The sequence below is a fragment of the Nelumbo lutea genome, chromosome 6 (genome assembly GCF_056320005.1).
Source record: "Nelumbo lutea isolate HS-2025 chromosome 6, American lotus-T2T, whole genome shotgun sequence".
NCBI lineage: Eukaryota > Viridiplantae > Streptophyta > Magnoliopsida > Proteales > Nelumbonaceae > Nelumbo > Nelumbo lutea.
Window position 1 is genome coordinate 5,861,995 of NC_142689.1, and position 20,075 is coordinate 5,882,069.

Below are 20,075 nucleotides of genomic sequence, written 5' to 3' on the forward strand. Positions count from 1 at the left end.
AATATATGATAGATTCAATAATTAGCGTACAAAGTAGTCTATTTTGGCGTCATCTTGCAATGGGCCTGCAATTGAACCAATCAAAGTCTTCTGAAGGTACACGGTGCTTGCTCTGTTTTGGCGTCAACAAATACCAATTGCAAATAGATGTGGTTCTTGAATTTTCTTTTCTTGTAATGCAAGAAAAAGAGCTCCATAAATCTTTGCATATGGTGCAGCTAAACCCCTCCACATCTCCCTTAATTTCTTGACGTCAATGATTAACTATTAGGTCTGCTCTGCAATTCGTTTACCTTCCCTGGATTGATGACTTGTATTAATACCAAGATGTTAATGTCCCTTGCCATTTCTCAAGTGTCCTTGATTATTGGGTCGATCTTCCATGGAATGGTTATACACTTATACCTTGTCTTGATTCTCTCTGTTGAGAAGCTTCGGTTATTAATTAGCCATTCAATTGGTAAACAGAGGAGGCATTCCACGGCATTGCAGATTTTGGACTAGCTGTGTAGCTCATAGAGCGAAGTAAAAAATTCTCTATAGAATAACGAAAACTATGTATCGAAGGCACACATTTCGGACACACACACGCATGTTAGGTACCGTAGTCTTTCATGTGCTTCGACTATCTATTCTCTGCAACCCATTTGCTACTTTCGTCAGACTGTAATCTTCTAATGTGGTTCAAAAATCTCATTTCATTCAGGGCATGAAACCATTCCTTGCTACTTTAATTCTTTTGGTGAATAGTAACTCCAAGATGCATTTTTAAGATGGCTAGTTTTTGGTTGATGCATTGGTTCAAGATCAGTTAGGTTTAAGAAAGAATGGCAAGAAAAAAAAATAGAGAACGTTTAGTAGGGTATTTTAGTAATTTAATGGTTTCCGTCATCTGCCTTATTTGTCGCAATGTAAATGTTTAGGGGGTCTTTGTCACAGACAAAAATAGAATTCAATACTTACACACAAGAAACAAGAACAAATGAACAAATGGACCACCACTAGGTAGATGGTAATTCAGGTGTATATTCATTAAACCCCCGTGGGCAACAACAATTGAGGCTCAAGTATGAAATATATATGAGCATTAACTTATGAAAGATTTTAGTTTAATATTCTACAGCTTGAGAAGAAAAACGAATAAAGAAACACAAGAACTTACAGATTGCGCTTTCCACCATGCATTTCCAAAAGCAAATTCAACAGGGTTAAGGCCTCTGCAGTCAAATAACATCAACGGAGAGTGAATCCCACGTTGAGAAGCGTGGAGGGTCAGGGGACGACCATGACCAGGAATCATCAGCACAGTTCCCTTCCTCTCACAAAATTTGCACAGGAAATAAAGAAAACTAGAAAATATAAGCAAAATAGCAGAATCTGATTTACCAATAACACCCTGGATTTATTACTTAAAGATATGCTCAAATGCTACAATTATCCCACCTTGTGGTGAGTAAAGATCAGATAGAGAGAGAGAGAGAGAGAGAGAGAATCTCACACTCTCGCCTTCTGAACAAGATTAATGGTTCCCTTGCCATTGGGGTGAGGAACTGTTTCGTTCAAGCTCACGCAAGTCCTTTTCTGGCTCACCTCACCACAATTCTCACAATGAAGCTGCAGAAAACAAATTAATTTCTCCGGTTCTTAATTCTCTACTACAGACAAAAAGAAGAACAATAAAAGCAGCACGATATTGAAGAGCAAATGTACAGGCATCAATAAACCCTAAAGCATTTTCAGAGCGGGTTTAAAGATCGACAAGAAGAAAGAAAAATAGAGACAGAGATCAGATAGAGAGATGGACCTTGAAGTAGTATGCGAAGTTTGGTTCATCACAACCCCCTTCAGGCTGAAGGTTGGTCAGATTCTCAAGCTCAGCCCTGATGACTAACTTCATAATCACCATTTTCGGAGGCGGAGCAACAAAGATGGTACTAGACAAAAGTTTCTGCAGACAAAAATAAAGTACAAGAAAAACGAAGAACAGCAGTGTTAGCTCGAGGAAGTAGACTCTTGAAATGAAAAAAAAAAAAGAAAGAGTGACTGTCAAAAGAGCGTAGGTTTAGAAATGGCGCGAGTTGGGCTTAAATTAACGAGAGGGGAAGTCCGTGTCCGAAATTGTTGGTTATTCCCCGCGTCTGTCTGTATCTTACAGTAGTACAAACCGTACGGTAGAATCAAAACCGCCATGGCGCCACGTTTTGCGTAACATTGCACTATGGCAGGCGATCAGCTCTAGTTCTATGAGATCGGATTGGCTGTGTACATGATCGTTGATATTGCTTTGGGATCCAATTAACGGTTGAAACGTCAAATGACCGGACCGATATCCATCGTTGATCGATCGTGATTGTATTGCTACAAGCCAAACTTAAGACTTTGAGTTGAACTTTTTATTAGTTGAGCTCGAATTTGAATAATTAATCGATCTAACCTGAAAGTTTGAACTTAAATAACCCTAATTAAATTGGAGCACAAACTATTAAGTTAGAGCTCAATTCAATTATTACAGTCTTGCATGGTGCCAACCAGCTTCTCCTGTCGATTGTAGCAGAGATTTAGGATTAAATCCCGTCTGCGCCTGGGTTGGAAGATGTGCTACCCCCATTGTTGTAGCCTTTTAAAAAAAATAATTGCAGCCTTACTACAGTCCATCTCCCTTGTGAATGAACCTATCATGAGAAGATGTTCCTAATTCACGAAGGGGATGGACTGTGGGGCGCATTCTGTTGGTTGACCTTACATGCACCCTAGTTCACATCTTCTGCAACTCACTTTTCTCCAAATATAATTTAGAGTCTCGGCCAATAAAATACAAACACACCAGCGTTTCAATAAAAAAATAAAAATCGCAGCAGATGTGAAGTTGTGAACTCCATGCACCCCCTTTCCCCACCCCTTAATCCCCTTTGACGCGGAAGAACATTCAGGCTATCAGATAAGAATATCAAATGCTATAAATCATATCAAATTCTTTGGGTGGGGAAGTTAGAACTTTTGCATGATCATATGCCAGCTTTTGATCTTACATATTTGATAGCACATATGATATGATAGCTGAATTACAATTTACAACAGAATACAACCATTGTTCATTCAAAGTTTCGAACCAAACACAACCATAGTTGGTATGATTTATGGGAGTTTTAAAACGAATTCGGATTCACATAACTGTCTTCACAGCCTTTTACAGCTGAGAACATATCCATACTTTTATGTTTTTATTCGTGGGAGATATTTTCAATGCACGGCTGGCTATGAAAACGGTTTTGTGAGGATCAAATCAGTACTTCAGAGGGTTTGTTTATATGAGAGATTGATGTTTTGGCAAATTAAATAGACCTTGGTGCTGCCATTGGAACTATTTCAGTCAATGGTGGCCCCCAATATCGAATAACCCCATATCTTCAAGGTAAAAAGTTTTTTAGTAATCAATTACCACACAGCACTGATGTTATACAGGAGTCCATATAATCAGCCGTATTTTTACTGCCTTGATATAAGTCTATTTCTAATTATCCCACTCATCGATCAATATTGATGCACCAATTTTTGCATTTGAGAATAGAGATGTAAATTGAGTTGTGCCGCTTGATACGATGGTCTACAGGTCGTGTCAGGCCCGAAATGATCATGCGGGTTGTACTAGGCCTGGGGTTTTAGGTTCATGGGCCGATACGGCATGGCACGATCGAGCAGGCCGGCACGGCCCAACCTACAACCTGGCCTAGCACGGCCCATATATATTTTATATATTTATATAATATTATATAAATTATAATTATATAATAATAATATATTAATAAAATAAATATTTTTTTTAATTTTGTTATATTAATTTATTTAATTATTGTATATATAAGCAATTGTATACACAAAATTCATATAAAATTAAAATTTTAAGTTTTTTATCAATTTTTTTAAATAAATAGCTTTGGCCCGATGCACGTCCCAACCTGGTCCAAGGCTCAACCAATGGGCCAGGGCCGTGGGCTAGGCTGGGCTGACCCCCAAATTTTTCACCAGAGAGGGTGGCACAGCCCTTGACAGCCCGCGGGCCAGCACGGTATGACCTGCACTTTGCACGGGCCATGCCATGCCAGCTTGGCATGGCCCACTTTACACCTCTATTTGAGAAGAGTATAAATACAAACATGTACACTTTACACCTCTAAAAATTTACCGTATTTTTCAACCTTTGTATTTGCACCCTTCCCAAACTGAGCCAAATAAATCTAAACATTTGATTTAAGATTGGAAACAATATCAATGTAGATTATTGCCCTCAGCATGTCATCCATTCAGTGGATTAAATCACACTGCGACATCAGTTCAATTGGTATGTGATAAATTCCGATCCTTGAAAATTCTCTGTTCTGAACGTGCCTTTCATTATAGGCAAGGTTCGAAATTAGGGATGCAAACAGATCATATTGGATTCGAATCAAAGTATATTCAAATCCGATCCAACACTATTCATGATGGATCTGATCCAATTTGATATGATAGACAAGGATCTAAATCTGAATTCGATCAGGAAGTTGGATATTTGGATCTGATTTGCTCCAATTCAGTTTGTTTTCTTTAAAAACTAATAAATTATTAAAAGAAAAATAAAATATACCAATTTAAATAAAAAAAACAAAAAATACAAGTATTTTTTTAATATGTGTGTGTGTTTTATAAAAAAATAAATAATATAATAAATTTACAAAAAATACAATATAAATAAATAAATAACATATATGGGATCGGATAGGGATTTGAATCCGAAGATCCGAACAGGAGTAATCCAAATTCGACTAAATAGGATCGGATCTTAGACCGAATGATCTTGATCCGATCCATTTGCACCCCTATTCAAAATTTTGCAAGTATCGTTCAGGTAAGAACCCTGATACGTGAAATGTGTAGAAACTAGAAATCACTACTCCCTCTCTCTCTTAGTTTTAACATGCCATTGAATTAGCCTATTAAAAATCACAAATAGGATGTAAGAAAATTTAAACCCGTCATTAACTTATAATAATCATAAGTTATTAATGGTGTATTAGCTGGTTTGTTACAACATTAACGCAAAATTTAATCCCGCAGCTAGCACTTTGGGGGGAAAAGGGGTCGAAGGAAAGTTATTAATGGTGCATAGCACCGAATACCAAAATATAATAATCATAATGCCACCGCAACACCATCATAAAATTAATTGTCAAAATAATAGCAGTTTTATTCTTAAGCAAGCTTTCTCTCTAAGTGGATGATTGTAAATAAATACTAAAATTGATTATGGATTTACACTTATAGACAAATATGATTGTTATAATGTGTTTAATTGAAAAATATATATTTTTATTTTGGTGGGCCTAGTCCAAGCTTTGGATGCCCATGTCATGTTTGCGGCTGATCCATAGTTAAATAACATTGATTTTATTTCTGGAGAATACAAATTCTCTAGGTTATTTCTGGATAAACTTTTGCTTTTGAGCTATGAAAAACAAAAATGAATCAAAAAAGTGTTTTGAGCATTTAAAAGAAGTTACTTTAAAACATAAAGAAAGAAAGCCTATAAACCCCAAATTTACAGTTTCAAAAACAATTGCTACATAGAACAAAAATAAAATAAAAACTGCATCAGTTTTAAGAATAAACCCAAACTCATGGGCAAACACCCCCTATACGTGGCACCACGTTTGTAGGCACTTAGGCTATGTTTGGTTCCGTCGGCATTTATTAAAAAAACACCACCACATCAATGCCACATAGGCATTAATGTTTATTGTACATGAAACCACTGTTTGATTTCAATGTTTATCAAATAAACACTAGCATAAACACACATGAAATGCCCAACCAAACAACAAAAGCAAAAAAACATTTAAAATAGCATACTAGTATTATTTCAAACAAACATTTAAAGCAATAAACACCCCATCTATAAACGCCCACAGAACCAAACATATGCTTCGCTGCTGCTCAGTTTAATAGAGAAAATGGAAATGAAATACCTTTCTTTGGTGCTGAGATCAAGTGAAGATATCAGTTCATGTCTTGAAAGTTGAAACATCAAATATAATATACAGTTCCTCCCCTGTAACAGTCTCAGAATTGAAAGGAAACTAACCGTGCGGGAACCATGCATTAAATGCACAATGTCAGTAAAACAGGAATTACTCAAAGCAAGTAAGACTTTGGGACAAGAATTCCACCCAAGTAAATGGATTCTCAATCTACTGGTACAACTGCAAAGAAATTTTTATATGAACCCGATTCTTTTATTGCTGCTTTATTCAAGTGAAGCATCCAAGCAGCCAAATGTTAAGTATGTAACAAAAAAAAACGAACAGATCAAATAGGAACGAATTACATCCCTCCCTCCAAAAAAAAGGAAATGGAAAATAAGGGGAAAATGCAGTGCAAAAGAAGCTTGATAATCTCCTCCAATTGAAGAGCAATGCCCTCCAAGAATTGTTGACTTCCCATTTCCGTGCAAAACGTGGATCACTTTGTACCCAAAACCTGTTATGACATTGAAAAGGAAGGAAAGAAAAAAGCAATATACTCTGGGCCTTCTTTTCTTGCCATCTTGCATAAACATATGTACATGTAAATAGTATAAAGAACTACTCAGGAATCAAGTAGTGAGTGTATGTCAAACCACAAATTCCAAGTTCTTGTGAGCCCAAGATCATTTACCTCCCACTAGTCAGTGTAGTGGGATTAATGTGGATCTTTGCCATCAGATTTTGAATCAAACTGAATCATATTTTTGCCTCTCTTTTTGTATGGACTGGAAAATCCGCGCTGCTGACTCAGTTGCAGATCTACGATTGTGAGGCACCACCCTGATCACTCTCGTCTGCTGATCACTACTCTGACTCTGGAGTACTGGATTCTGAACCTGCACAGCTGGAGCAATGGGAAAAAGAGGAAGTGGATCTCTTCCTTCGGCAATATTATTTGCCCCAGTACTCCGTGTCCTCTCACAAGGACTGCTTGCTGTGCTCCCTTGGAGTTCACTATCTTTGGACATCTGAAACTTCCAAGTACAACAGGAGATAGACTCGCTATTGTGGTTTGAATTGTTATACGAGCTGTGATGGTGAAAGTTGAAGTACGCATCCCCTGATGAAAAACTTTCAGCATGTCCATGTGGCCAGACACCAGCCAATGGGTTTGTCTGATCCACAGATGAGGCAAAGATACCGGGGTTCAAGACTGGCACACCATATGAGGGAAAGTATGTCTGACCAACTGGAAGAGCACCAGGAAAAATACCAATCCCCTGCTGATGAGAGGCTGGTATACCATAGGCTGTACTCATAAAGTCTCCAGCCATTGGGGGTAAACTTGGAGGCCCACAGCCTCCATACACTGGTGCCATGAAACCTGCAGTTAGTGGACATGGTCCTACCACCGGCTTGTGGACAAGTCCTTCAGAAGGGGACATTATAGGAACCAACCACCGATTTCCTGGTGGTGGATAGAAATACCAAGGACCTGACTTGTTATCAGTAGCTATAGGTGCTAATGGTGGATTTCCAGAATGAGGCCCATGACATGATTGTTGACTAATAAGTCCCTTATTGACACCATTGCTGAGAGGAGTGGGCTTCCGAAGTGTGTTCTCAGCAGCACCTTCAGCATTCTGGTTTGGGTTCTGAGAATCAACTTTCTTCTTAACAACACATGGTGATTTTATGACATACTTAGATGTCAGCTTCTTCACAGGAGATTCCTTTAAAGGTGGTTTGCCTAGACAAGGATTACTATCAAGCAAGAGATGAGGTGATCCAGCAATCAATCTTTGAACCTGTTAGAATATCAAGAGTTTACTCGATGGTTTTTCTTAACTCCAAACCGAGTGAATAAAATACCTGCATTGGGTCTAGACTAGCTTACCTCTATCAACCTATGCAACTCAAATACCTGCACTGCAAACAGCTTTTGTTGACTGCAAGGATAAACAGCACAAGGATCAACAACCTTATCACATGAAATTCTTATAGACAACAAAGAACAGGAGAGAGAAAGCTGTGTTAGATAGCTAAGTTGACGCAAAGTGCCAACTGGATGGTTGGTAAGCTCTCCTTCTGCCCCTAGCCCCATGGAGCAAAAAAAAAAAAAAAAGAAAAGAAAAGAAAAAGAGCTTAGTTGATTAATTATGACCAGAAACAGTATGCAATCAAAACCCCCTGCTTAAAGATAGAATCGTAGGATAAACCTTCAGTTAGTCTAAATCTCAAATGGATGAATTCATTACCAATGTGTGAACATGTACAAGTGTAGTAATTATCAAAAAAAAAAAAAAACATGAACAAGAGTAGCAATGGATTTTTTTAGTGATTGTAATAGGTAAAGTATAATCTTAAAGTATAATTCTGAATGCTATCGAAAATTGGATGCCAGGACAATATACACAAGTGTCTCTATGTAACCATGCACCATCACTTGATGAGATGCATATAAAACTCAGAAGACCATATTGTAAGAAGAATTTCCCTGAAGTAAAAGAGTGGAGAAATGAAAAGCTCCTTCCCTTCTTTGGCACACAAACTGATTGAAAGATTTTGACCATAAGTTACAGTTACATCAATGGCACTATCCACCTAGTTCTGTGAAAATAAGAGCATTTCATTAGTGAACTGCTCAGCATTTAATAAACCGCCTCTTTGGAAAAATTTTCCAAAAGAAACATGTCTACCATTCCAAAGGAATACAATCCAAATTGGAGTCCTAATAACTACTATCTGATAGGATAAAAATAATTTAAAGAAATAGGCCCCACCTTAGGAAATGCTATTGAAACACTTACAAGACAAAGTAATGTCAGGCTCTACCTTGCTATTGCATCCCCCCCCCCACAAAAAAAAAAAAACAATAATTCAGTCTGCAAACTCATCATGAATACAAGCAACTGATTCGTTGTATTTGTACCATGCATGCAAAAATCCAAAGAGAGCCCATCCATAACTTCAAGGAAAATAAAAGGCGTAGGGAAGGAAAACATGTTTCATGCCCCAAACATCCATGTGAATAAATTCATTCCTCCAGTGTGCCTTCTGTCTTTCATATTTCCACCCTCCACTGCACTTCTATTACTTGTACAGAGATATTGTGACCATTCACCAGCAAGGCAGCAAAATGAAGTTTTGATTGGCATTAAATAATTTGTTGTACTTACAGTGACTCAAGATATGTAGGAAATGTGGACCAAATTCCAGCACCTCTAAATCAACCCAAGATAACCTATAGACCCCATGTCAACAAGATGATTGATGATTCCCAATCTAACAATATATTATTTGTATCACCAATCAAAGAGATTTTATTGAGTAATATTGGTAAAAGGACCCCTTCCAGGAGAAGATACAAAGAATTGGACAAGTACAATGCACTATACAAGATAACCAGAAATACAACTCATAGCTCAACAAGCCAAAAAGAAACAAAATACAAACAGAATCAGGTACTGCATGGATGCTTAGATGTACTCTATAGCATTAACACTTTTAAAATATAAGCGGTATATTTTGGGGGAGGAAGAAAAGAAGCTCTAACACTGGCAGGGGGGGATAGAGAAAGAGAGACTTGGCCCGTTTGGCCCAAGTTGAATATGCAATCGGCTAGTTTGTTTGCCTCCCTAAAAGCATGGGCAAATCTGATATCCTTCCTAAATTATGCCTTAATGAGATCCGAAGGTGTCTCCACCTGTTATTGACGCAATCAATGATTATCTTTGTGTCACCTTCTATAATGACAGACTGTTGCTCGATGTCTATAGCCTTCTTCGTTGCTACTTTGTTTGCTGATCCTCCTTGCTGCATATGCTCTGAACGTTCCAAGTTGATCCCACAAGACCCAACCAATTGCTGCTTCCCCCTCTCGACATCAAAGTTGGTTTTCAATTGATTTCCTTGCAGTGGCTTCCACTTGATGCAGCATAGATATTGGCGGCATTGAGAATGAAATGTTGTAATGCTTCCCTGCTTTCCTGCTTTCCTGATACATGATCAGCTCCATTGTTGCTGTCATCACCACCCAATCCGGGTTCAGGTTTCGTTGATTGAAGATAATATTATTCAGTTGCTTCCATAAATTCCAAATAGTATATGTGCTTTTTAATTAAATTCCACTTTTTGTTGAAAGCCATTGAGTTAAACACCATTTTTATTGGGCTTACAGGAACAGTATGGCAGATGCTTTGGCAAGACAAGGAGCAAACAGGGAGCAATTGTACTAGGGTGTGACTTGGGAGAAGGAACTCAATGTAACATTGTAATAGTAAAGAATACTTAATGTGGTGTAGGAAGCAGATGCTAGCCTACAAAAGTGGTGCCTGGAACAATTTCTGTAATTTATTCCTTACATGAATTAATAAAACCATGCTACTGTTACTGGTAAAAAAAAAATCAATACATTATGAAGTTGCTATTGGTAGAGGAATCTAGAGAAACTTGACTTCTTCCATGGTTTCTTTCATGTATTCCATGTTAGTATCAAAGCTTCATGTCCACCCTAAGGCACACCCTTGTGCAACAAGGAGAGTTGCAAACACCAAGGAAATTGCTTCATGCATAGGACTTGCAAACAAGAGTTCGATACCACCTTTAACCCAAAAGCTTAAGCCATTAAGTTGTGAGCTAATCCTTGTATACAAGTCCTTTGCTTCTCTTGTTTTTATCTAATGTGGGATCCCTTCTAATACACTACATATGCATGCCAGCAATCCCCCCCCCCTCTAAGTTACTTCCCATCCACCAAGGAAATTGCTTCATGCATAGGACTTGCAAACAAGAGTTCGATACCACCTTTAACCCAAAAGCTTAAGCCATTAAGTTGGGGGCTAATCCTTGTATACAAGTCCTTTGCTTCTCTTGTTTTTATCTAATGTGGGATCCCTTCTAATACACTACATATGCATGCCAGCAATCCCCCCCCCCCTCTAAGTTACTTCCCATCCACATTAAGAACTCCCCCTCAAATACATCAACCAAAGAACCCATTTCTCACAACCATAGGGAGCCCTCACTCAATTTCCAGCATCTAAATGGAAAGTTATCCATGGGTGCTCAAGCCATGGGAGTCACCAACCACTCAACCATGGGAGCACATTCCCATGGGTGGAGTCATGGGAGATCGACAGTTCTTGCCAACCATTCAGACCGTGGGGAAGCATGAAAAGCCATGGGAGTCATCACATGCATCTGCTAATACTTGCACTTAGTCGAACCTTTGGTTCTTATGCCATTGTCGTGCACCTAATGGAGTTGCAAACATTGGGGAACTTGCTTTGTGCGTAGGACTTACACACAAGAGTTGGACACCACCTTTAACCCAATAGCTTAAGCCATTGGGTTGTGGGCCAATCTTTGTATATAAGTCCTTTACTTCTCTTGTTTTTATCTGATGTGGGATCTCCTTCTCATAAATTCACACATGCATCCCAACAATTTACACATTCTACTTTGATGAACAAATGTAAATGGTACTTCATTTTTCCCCTGATCAATAACAAAATAACTTATAGATTATACCAACAACTAATTTTCCTATGTATAAACACTTCAAAATTTTCACTTTTCCATTCAGCACATCACAGATCTGAATTGTAGGAATTACTCTTATCCATTCCACATCACCATCCCTATATAATTTTCAAGATTTTGCATCAAGGATTTTGCTAATAACACAAGGAAATCAATAATACAAAGGAAGATGCAATCCAATAAACAAGTGGGATGTACACGTTAAAAAAAAACAAAAACATAGACAGGAATGTGATTCCCCTACTTTCTAAGAGGATGCATGCAATAAGCTATAGAAAATTCCAAGCTAGAAACAGATTTTTAAGGAACATGGTTTTACAATTCAGGCATCACTGAGATTTAAAGAAAATGGAACAAGAAAACACATACAAGCACCATAACTGAAAAATATAAATGATAATGAATGATGCTCTTTCTTTTTTACAGGGCTACACAACAGGGAATAGCGCTCCTTCCAAACCTCAACCCTATTTAAGGCGAGATTTGATCCCATGTCTCCCCTACAACCAGCTAGAGATACTTTTTTACCAACAAGTTAGCTGGAACCTTCGATGATGAACAATGTTGAAGCAATGATACACCGAGTTTTATCAGTAACAATCAAATCTTACTGATTATGAGGAAAAAAAATTATACAAGCATGCAAGCATAGAGAATGTTCCTAGCACCCATAATATGATCCAAGGCTAGCATCATCCACCTAGCCATTTTACTTTACATTCAAATAGTATTACGGAGAAATATTTCCCTAGGATCTTGTAATTAAATGTTTCGAGTGAGTTATGATCATTTCACTAATAAGGTGTCAATCTGTGATGTGATTTGAGCCTTTCTACCTTCTTGGTCTCTCTTAGAGTTTTGTTTGTTTAGTTGTAGTAGGATTAGCAAACTGTTATTAAAATTATTTTGTGAGTTGGAAATCCATATTTGAGTATCCCAATGGTTACAAATGGGTTTGTCAAAGTCTTTTTTTTTTTTTGGCAACCATAAAAGTTACTTTATTTAAGTGGAAAGAATATGAATGTATGTTACAGAGGTACAATGAAACTGATGTGTTTCTCCAGAAAACACCCCTTTTCTGTAGGCTAGGTCCTTGCCTACCTACCCTTTTACCCTTACTTCCCTCTTATTTTACAATTCCCTTGTACAACTGGTCTCTATGAGCACCCTGTCTAGCTAGCTCATCTGCTAGTCCATTTGTCAATCTCTCTACCCATTGAACACTTGTGTCATTTCCTCTATCAGCATCAAACCTTCCTCATGTTGCTTCTGTGCTTCCAAGAACCTCCTTGCTTGTTTCTTATCCACCCCACCACCACCTTTGAATCTTGAAGCAGTTAGAGGTTGTTTTGGTTTAGCTTTCTAGATGAGTTTGGAGTCCTTAAAAGGATATCTAAGCCCTTATATTGACTATATAAATGGAATCAATATAATTGAATTTTCTTATGAAAACAAATAGAATAAAAAATTGGCTGAAGCATCACTAGACCATGGCCAAAAATAGTTTCTGGCGTTGTGCCACTTTCCCATTACAAAAGTAAGGGACACGGGATTCCAATATCTTTTCATGTGCATCTTTCTTGAATGCTATGCCTTCTTTCTTGAAAAGAAATATAAAAAAAGTGGAGGATTTGTCCAAACTCATAAAGTTAAGGGAAGCCCGTCCAGATGTAATTTGTGAAGAATTTAGAGGTGTTTCCCTCGATGGTCTACTTAGGGGGTGGAGTATAGTGGTTGGGTTCCAATCTGACAAACTCCAAAGAGAGCTAGAATGGACTCCTCCTGCAGATAAGATGGTTAAACTCAACTTTGATGGATACCGGCTGGGAAATCCAAGGGCTTCAGGTTGGGGTTGGGGGTGGGGGGGAGTAAGGGATCACTGCGGTAATCTGATTCTCAGCCATTCAGGCCTAGTTGGTCAGGGTACCTTATTGAGTGCTGAGTTACTAGCTTTAGTTCAAGGATTAAAGCTGCTGGTATTGCAGGGAATGAGGTATGTAGAGGTGGAAAGAGATTTTCAATCTATTATGTAATGGATGAAGGCACAAGATCAGGTTCCTTGAGAATTCAGGCTTTGGTGAGGCTGGCTCAATCCCTAGGTGCTTCTTTGAACTCCTCATTCAACTGGACCCCTAGGAGTTCTAATATGCTGGCAGATTCTTTGGCTAGAGAAGGGATGAGGAGAGAAGTTTTAGAATAGGGGTGCCCAGGGCTGGGCTATAATTTGTAGTAGTTGTATGTTCTGCATTTTTTCTCTTTTATATTGTATGATTTTTATCTCCTGAATTGGAGAGCTGAATGTATGTATAATTGGTGGCCAACTGCTGTCCTTTAACGGTATGGTGACTTTAATAAAATTTACTGTTAATTATCAAGAAAAATGTCATCTGCTTCCTCCTCTAACTTTGACTTTCCTTCCAAGGCTGTTTGGTGTGGTTCTCCCGCTCCAATATTCTGGGATTTCTGAGGTTGCATATAAGAAAATCAGTACATGTGAACTTCTTCAAAAGAAAAGGCCTTCTTGGTGCTTATATCCTAATATGTGTGTTTTATGCAGAGCAAATTGTGAATCTACCTTGAATTTACTAATTTCCTATTTGTTTATAGCTGATACTTGGGCATTCTTCTTTGATTTATTTGGAGGCAGGTGGAATCCCCTGGCTAAGGTGGGTAGCCTATTTAAGGCTTCTTTCTTCTCACCACCAAGTAAAAGAGGTAAGATACTTTCAAGGAGCACTAGAGTAGCCATACTGTGGACAGTTTGGGAGGAAATAAATGCATGAATTTTTAAACATACAGAGACACCAGCAACCACAATTTTGATACTTCTAATCTTTATAAAAAAAATGCCTAACTGATGGGCAACGAGTTCTTACTTGACAATTGCCCTCCTTGCTTTCCAGAAACGCTTTTGCCCTATTACTCCTACAGCATCGTCAGGAGATATATCCACACCCAATACAGAATCCACCATGGAGCTCTCAGATGTATCATCATTTCCGTCCACATCTCCCACCTGTAATGATTCATGCACCATCTCTTCATGGTAATGCCCACCATTTTCGGCCCTCTCAGGATTTCTGTGACTATTAACAGGCAATGCCTCAGAACATGATTCATTTCTCTTCCTTGAAATGTTTTCCTTCTCCACTTCATTGGGCTCAACCAAATGAACATCAGCATCTCCACAATTTTTAGGAAACAAAGCATATCCATTTTCTTGATGCCTCTCTGCATCAGCATCACATAATCTCCTGGAACCAACCTGACTATTTTGAAGTTCTTGATTTCCACTTGTTTTGTCATGCTTTAAGGGTTCGGCAATCCTTTCTCCCATTGATGAGATAGATGTAGAATTTTCTGCATGGTTTTTACCAGTCACAGTTTCTTTCAGGTTCTCTTTAAATTGGTTTCTTACATGTTGTTTTGACTTCATATCTGTTGTTCTGGTTGGTTTCTGGTTTTTATCGCAAGCATTCTGAGGCTGCATTGATGAATTGCAAGTAGCTGCTGCAGTTTTAAGTGGACTGTTATCTTCTGCAACTGTAGAACGGCCTGAATTGGTTGAGATGAAGGGAGAAAATCTTTCCCTGTTGGTGTTGGGAATATCCTTATCAGAACAAGGAGAAACTTGTGAGTGAACAAAGACAGGAACCCTAAGATCATCCTCATCCCCAGGTATCCGCTTCCTCAAGTTGGAGAAGGCATGTGAGTGGCATGAACTGCGATCACTAGTTGATAACAAACCTGTAGTAGCATTTGAAGGTCGATGATTTACATCTTTTGTAGATTTCCTATCAAACTCTACCATGGTACCATTCAAGTTTGCTCCATCAGAAGAAGATGAATGAAGATTCCCAGCTGAATGAGTAGATGTGGGAGGTTGAATGTAAAATGGAGAAAGCACGCTTCTTTCATGACCTCCACTCTATATCCACAAACCGCACAATAAAATCAGGGATCAAAAAAGAAATTGATGTGTGAAAGTGAATAAGCTTGTTGAATTTCATTTAAGAAAAAAAAAAGACATGATTCACATTAAATAGGTGCAACAACCTCCTAAGACGGTTTCCTTCAAAACCATCCATGATCATCCATGATCAACCACAAAGAATGGAATTTACATCCTGATTCCTGTAACAGTTATGTTCACAATAAGCAGCAAAAAAAATCTTTTCCTCAGAAAAATCAGTTATTAAGCACCAGACACATAATAGGGTCCAAGAAGTTGTAAGCTAAGTAGCTAACAACCAACTCATAAAGCAATTCTTTTTCTCCACAAGATTGTTTAGGAAAATATCATATAGAAACAAAGCAAAGACAAACTACAATTTAACAGTAATTAAGTATTATAAAACTTGACTAAATAGAATAGAGGATGCTCCCAAGAGCTAAAGAAACAAAGATTACTGCTGTACTCCAACTAAAACTCCTGCTTTTATTAAAAAAACAAATAAAGAACGACCATAAAGAGGAGAATCAAATCAAGGAAACGCAGGCTGAACTTAAACTCAATGTTCCTAATTTTATCCACAATAATGCATTTCATAATGTGCACGGTATAGCCATAGATTTCTAAGTAGTCCCAATTGAAACCAATCAGATGGATCATTTTTCCTTAAGAAATAATTCATACATCCAAACGCAATAAAATAATAAAAATTGACAATTATACCTGCGAAGCCAATGAGGCAACTGAACACCATGACACTACATAACTACCCAACTCACCTGGCTCGAAGAGATCGAAGATACCGAAGTGCAGGAGTTGTTGGGAGGAAGAGGCAACGTCGGCGCCAATCTAGGATTGAACCTCTGAGAAGGGATACTGAGCAGTTCGTAGAGGGCCATCTTGTTCCTTGGAGGCGCCCTTGGCCCCCCTTTCTCTGTATCATTGACATGGAGCCTAGGAAACAAGGGGCCCGTGATCTTCTCCTCATCTCTCCCCCTTTTCATCCTCCTTGAACCTCCAACCCTTCAACTCAAAACCCACTTGAGAGTCCAAATTTCGGGATCAAAAAGACGACGATATCCCATCTACAAAGCTAAAAACCACAGCCAAAAATCACACAGACCCAGATGGCAAAATCGAGTCTTTTGTTGAAAAGATGGGATTTTGACAAGAACCCAATATCAACCGGCCTGAAGGAAACTTAACTTTTCTCTGAAAAACGAAGATAAACAACCAGGACACATTGAAAGTTTGGCAGAAATGGTAAATATCCAGACACAGAGGAAACAAGCTAAAAGATGGTTCAGAAAGAAAGGTTCGAGGTGAAGACAGAAGAGGGTTGAGCTGGAACTCTGTAGATGATCCTCATCTACAAAAAGGGATGAGAAAAAGTGTTGGTTTGTGGGGTCTAAATGGTTATGGATAGAACCAGAAGTTTTTAAAATTGGGGTTGATGAGAGATGACCGATTTGGGTTTGCATACCAAACACAATGGCCAATGGTTGGCCTTGGCAAAGGAGTGATTCTTCTCTGTCACATGGATTCTTTACATGTCAAAAATGATGCTTAAGCTTAACCACATATTATTATATTTGAAATTTTGATACTCTATCGTAGAAAATCCATATTCAAACTTCCAAAAAGATAATGCAAGTCTACAGGATCGTGTGCAGTAAAACCAGAAATCAGTTGCTGATATTGTTCTTTCCGGTGGGCGACACTGATGTCATTTTAATTGCAACTGGCAACCAGTGACGTGGCACCGGTACATGCGTGACCGAGTGAAAATCTAGAAGACCATGACATGTCAGAGAGACACATGGAATCATGGTTCACGTTTGATTTGACAGGCAATCCTTTATCGTAACCGTTGGATTAAACGTGACGTCGGCGAATTGGGATAGTGTCTTGTGAATTTTGTGGGGTCCTATTGTGAAGCTTAAAAAATTGATGGATAAAATACAAAAACCTCCCATTAAGATTTTGACGATCATAAAAACTTATTTTTAATTTTATTTTAAAAAATATCTCTCCTAAATTTTTGAAAAATTCGACAAAAATCTCCCTTCCATTATTTTGTCAGACGGAAAACGTTGGACAGATATAGCAGTTTCTTCCAAATACTCATTTTACCCTTTTAAGCAACCATGTATGATGTAACTAATAGAACCAAGATTAACCCTGGCTAGATCTAGCAGAAAATCAGTTGGATAGACGAGATTAACCCCTGGCATGTAACTGATACTGACCCACTTGTAGGTGATGCTGCCGGAGAACTTCCCCGGCGTAGGCTAGCGTCTCCAGCACGATAAGGTGGGATACAGTACGCCATCTTGTGACACAAACTCGATCTTACGCTTTATGGAGCCGGAGAAGGTCTGCCCATTGTAGGTGATGCTGTCGAAGAACTTCCCCGGAAGCTTGCCTGCTAGGGCCGTCAAGAGCGGTGTTTTTCCCGCTGCCGGATGGGTTGAGCATTGCTAGGAGGTTGCCCAATTGGACAACCCCAATAACGTCGTTGGGTATAGTGCGTTTAGCAAGCTTGGGTTCCGGTGCAAATAACCAACATCCGCGGGACTTCTTCAGCTTTATACTGTAACTCACATCTTCAAACTGCAAAGAACGAATGCATGTACAACGAAATTAAAAGGGTTTCTAGCATATAAAGGCAATTTTTGGGGTTTGATATCAATAAAAATAATATATTTAAAAAAAATTAAAAATAAGCTAATTTTTTAAATAATATTAATAAAGGGCAAAAATACTATTTATCTTATTCTTCTTGCCATTTGTTCACCAAAATCGTCGCCTCCGGCAATATTGTCAGAGGTGGCTAGAGGTAGAGGTGGCGGCAACGACACTGGTGGTCATTCCTCTACCCGCCGCCGATGCCACCTCTGTCTCCACCCATCTCCAACAATGTTGGTGGAGGCGATGGCGGAGGTTATGGCATTAGATAGAGAAACCACCAGTGCTGCCGCCGCCACTTCTACCTCCAGCAACATTCGATAATGTTTCTGGAGGGAGAGGCAGAAGTGGGTGGAGGTAGCGGCGGGCAGCAGCGAACGGCAATAGCGGATAATGACAGGCGGCAACAAACGACAGCCTGGTGAACAAATAGCAAGAAGAATAAGATAACATTGTTTTTGAGGGTGATAAGACACAACGACCCACGTAGTAGTTAGCACTAGCCGCCCATGGATGGGCTAACGTTATTGGACAAAGCAGGTAGCTCAGAGTGTATGCCCATGATATTGTCCAAGCTGTGGTTCATAGTGAGGACATTATTGTTAAACGCATTAGTACTGATTTCAAGCTCTTGCTCAGGGGAGCGCATCATCTTGTCTAGAGTAGTCTAGAGAGAAGGTGACCGAGAAAACAAATTAAATGGGTTTGGAAGACAAAGATGAAGTAAGGTTCCAACCCTTTATATATGGAGACAGACAGAGAGAGAAAGACGTTTCAAAGGTTGTGAACGTTTAAGCTCTTCTAAACCATTGCAAACAACAAGTAGGAGGCCAAACGTCTTCTTTATGTGAAAAAATGAAGATTTAACAAAAAAAAAAAAGTAAAAACACTCAAAAAATTAATCTTGTTGGCGCATGACTCGTCTAACAATTCGGTAGAAGAAGACAGCCTATGAGGATCAGTGAGACCTGTTTTCGAAAAGCCTCGATACGAAATGATGGGTCCAACCGATTCGATCCGTACAACCAAACCCGTGCATCATATGGGTCTAATTCATGTATTGCATGGGTTGCTTAAAAAGGAAGAATGGGTATTTACAAGAAATTGTTACATCAGTCTAACATTTTTTATATGAGAAAGTGGTGGAAGGGAGGTTTTTATTGAGTTTCTCAAAAATTTAAGGGAGGTACTTATTAAAATGAAACTAGAGGAAAGGTTTTTATAATTGTTAGACATTTTAGGGGAGATTTTTATATTTTACCAAATTTGAAAATATGGTAAAGACAAGTCTACGGCTTTTGGTCTTGGCCGAGCACATGTTTCGATTTCCGAGTTCGGCTTCTATCAGTGCATGGACACGGTCTATTTACGCACCGTTTGCGCAAAAGGAGGACGCACCATGCGTCACACGTCCTCTCTCGAGTAACCGCTTAAAGCGTGCGAAGACAATAAACGGCGTTGAATAGAAGATGTCATTGGAATTTTTTCGAAAAAACTTCTATTTGCCGCCTTGCACCGTATCCTGTCCCCTCTCGTTCTCTCCCTCTCCAATCGGCAGCGACTAATAACTATCACCGGCAATTATTAACATCGGCGACTAGAGGAAAGCTCAGGTAATGGTCATGGGGAAGCATAGAAGAAAACCATAAATGAAATGTAACATCGGCAAACGGTCGTTGTTCGCCGTTCACCGTTTGTCGCACAAAAAAGATGAAGTTATGATTTAGTTTTTCGGGAAAACAAAAATTAAGAATGAAATGCAATACCTAAATGTTTTAGGGAAGAAAAACTGGAAAAAAAAAATAATACGAGTTTTCCTCCGATCGTCGGTGATAATTATTGATCACCGCCGATTGGAGAGGGAGAGAATGAGTAGGAACAGAGTTTGTGTG

The 20,075-nt window shown here is 38.8% G+C and overlaps 1 protein-coding gene and 1 long non-coding RNA gene across 4 annotated transcripts; both read right to left on the reverse strand.

Moving 5' to 3' along the window:
* Window positions 1-1,005: 1,005 nt before the first annotated feature.
* LOC148847031 (uncharacterized) lies at window positions 1,006-2,123 on the reverse strand. Of its 2 annotated transcripts, none has more exons than XR_016100670.1 (3): window positions 1,805-2,123; window positions 1,499-1,614; window positions 1,006-1,217 (listed from the first exon to the last, which is right to left on the reverse strand). It is a non-coding gene; the product is annotated as an uncharacterized LOC148847031 (long non-coding RNA). The 2 variants fall into 2 exon arrangements; XR_016100671.1 differs by having other exon boundaries at window positions 1,444-1,614; window positions 1,805-2,058.
* A 4,124-nt stretch (window positions 2,124-6,247) lies between these two features.
* On the reverse strand, window positions 6,248-17,197 carry LOC148847032 (protein HEADING DATE 3B-like). 2 transcript variants are annotated; one of them, XM_088951911.1, is made up of 5 exons: window positions 16,275-16,841; window positions 15,600-15,677; window positions 14,420-15,471; window positions 7,897-7,948; window positions 6,248-7,807 (listed from the first exon to the last, which is right to left on the reverse strand). In XM_088951911.1, the coding sequence occupies exons 3-5, from the start codon at window positions 15,352-15,354 to the stop codon at window positions 6,746-6,748; spliced, it is 2,049 nt and encodes a 682-aa protein (XP_088808037.1). In that variant the 5' UTR covers window positions 15,355-15,471; window positions 15,600-15,677; window positions 16,275-16,841; the 3' UTR covers window positions 6,248-6,745. The 2 variants fall into 2 exon arrangements, with proteins under 2 accessions (XP_088808037.1, XP_088808036.1); XM_088951910.1 differs by lacking the exon at window positions 15,600-15,677 and having other exon boundaries at window positions 16,275-17,197.
* Window positions 17,198-20,075: the final 2,878 nt, after the last annotated feature.

Coding starts and splice junctions, on each gene's coding strand:
- LOC148847032 (XM_088951910.1), bottom strand. CDS start 16,499: ATGAAAAGGGGGAGAGATGAGGAGAAGATCACGGGCCCCTTGTTTCCT. Junction 7,949..14,419: donor GCAAGGAGGGCAATTGTCAA/GTAAGAACTCGT, acceptor TTATCCTTGCAG/TCAACAAAAGCTGTTTGCAG. Junction 7,808..7,896: donor AGTTGCATAGGTTGATAGAG/GTAAGCTAGTCT, acceptor ATATTCTAACAG/GTTCAAAGATTGATTGCTGG.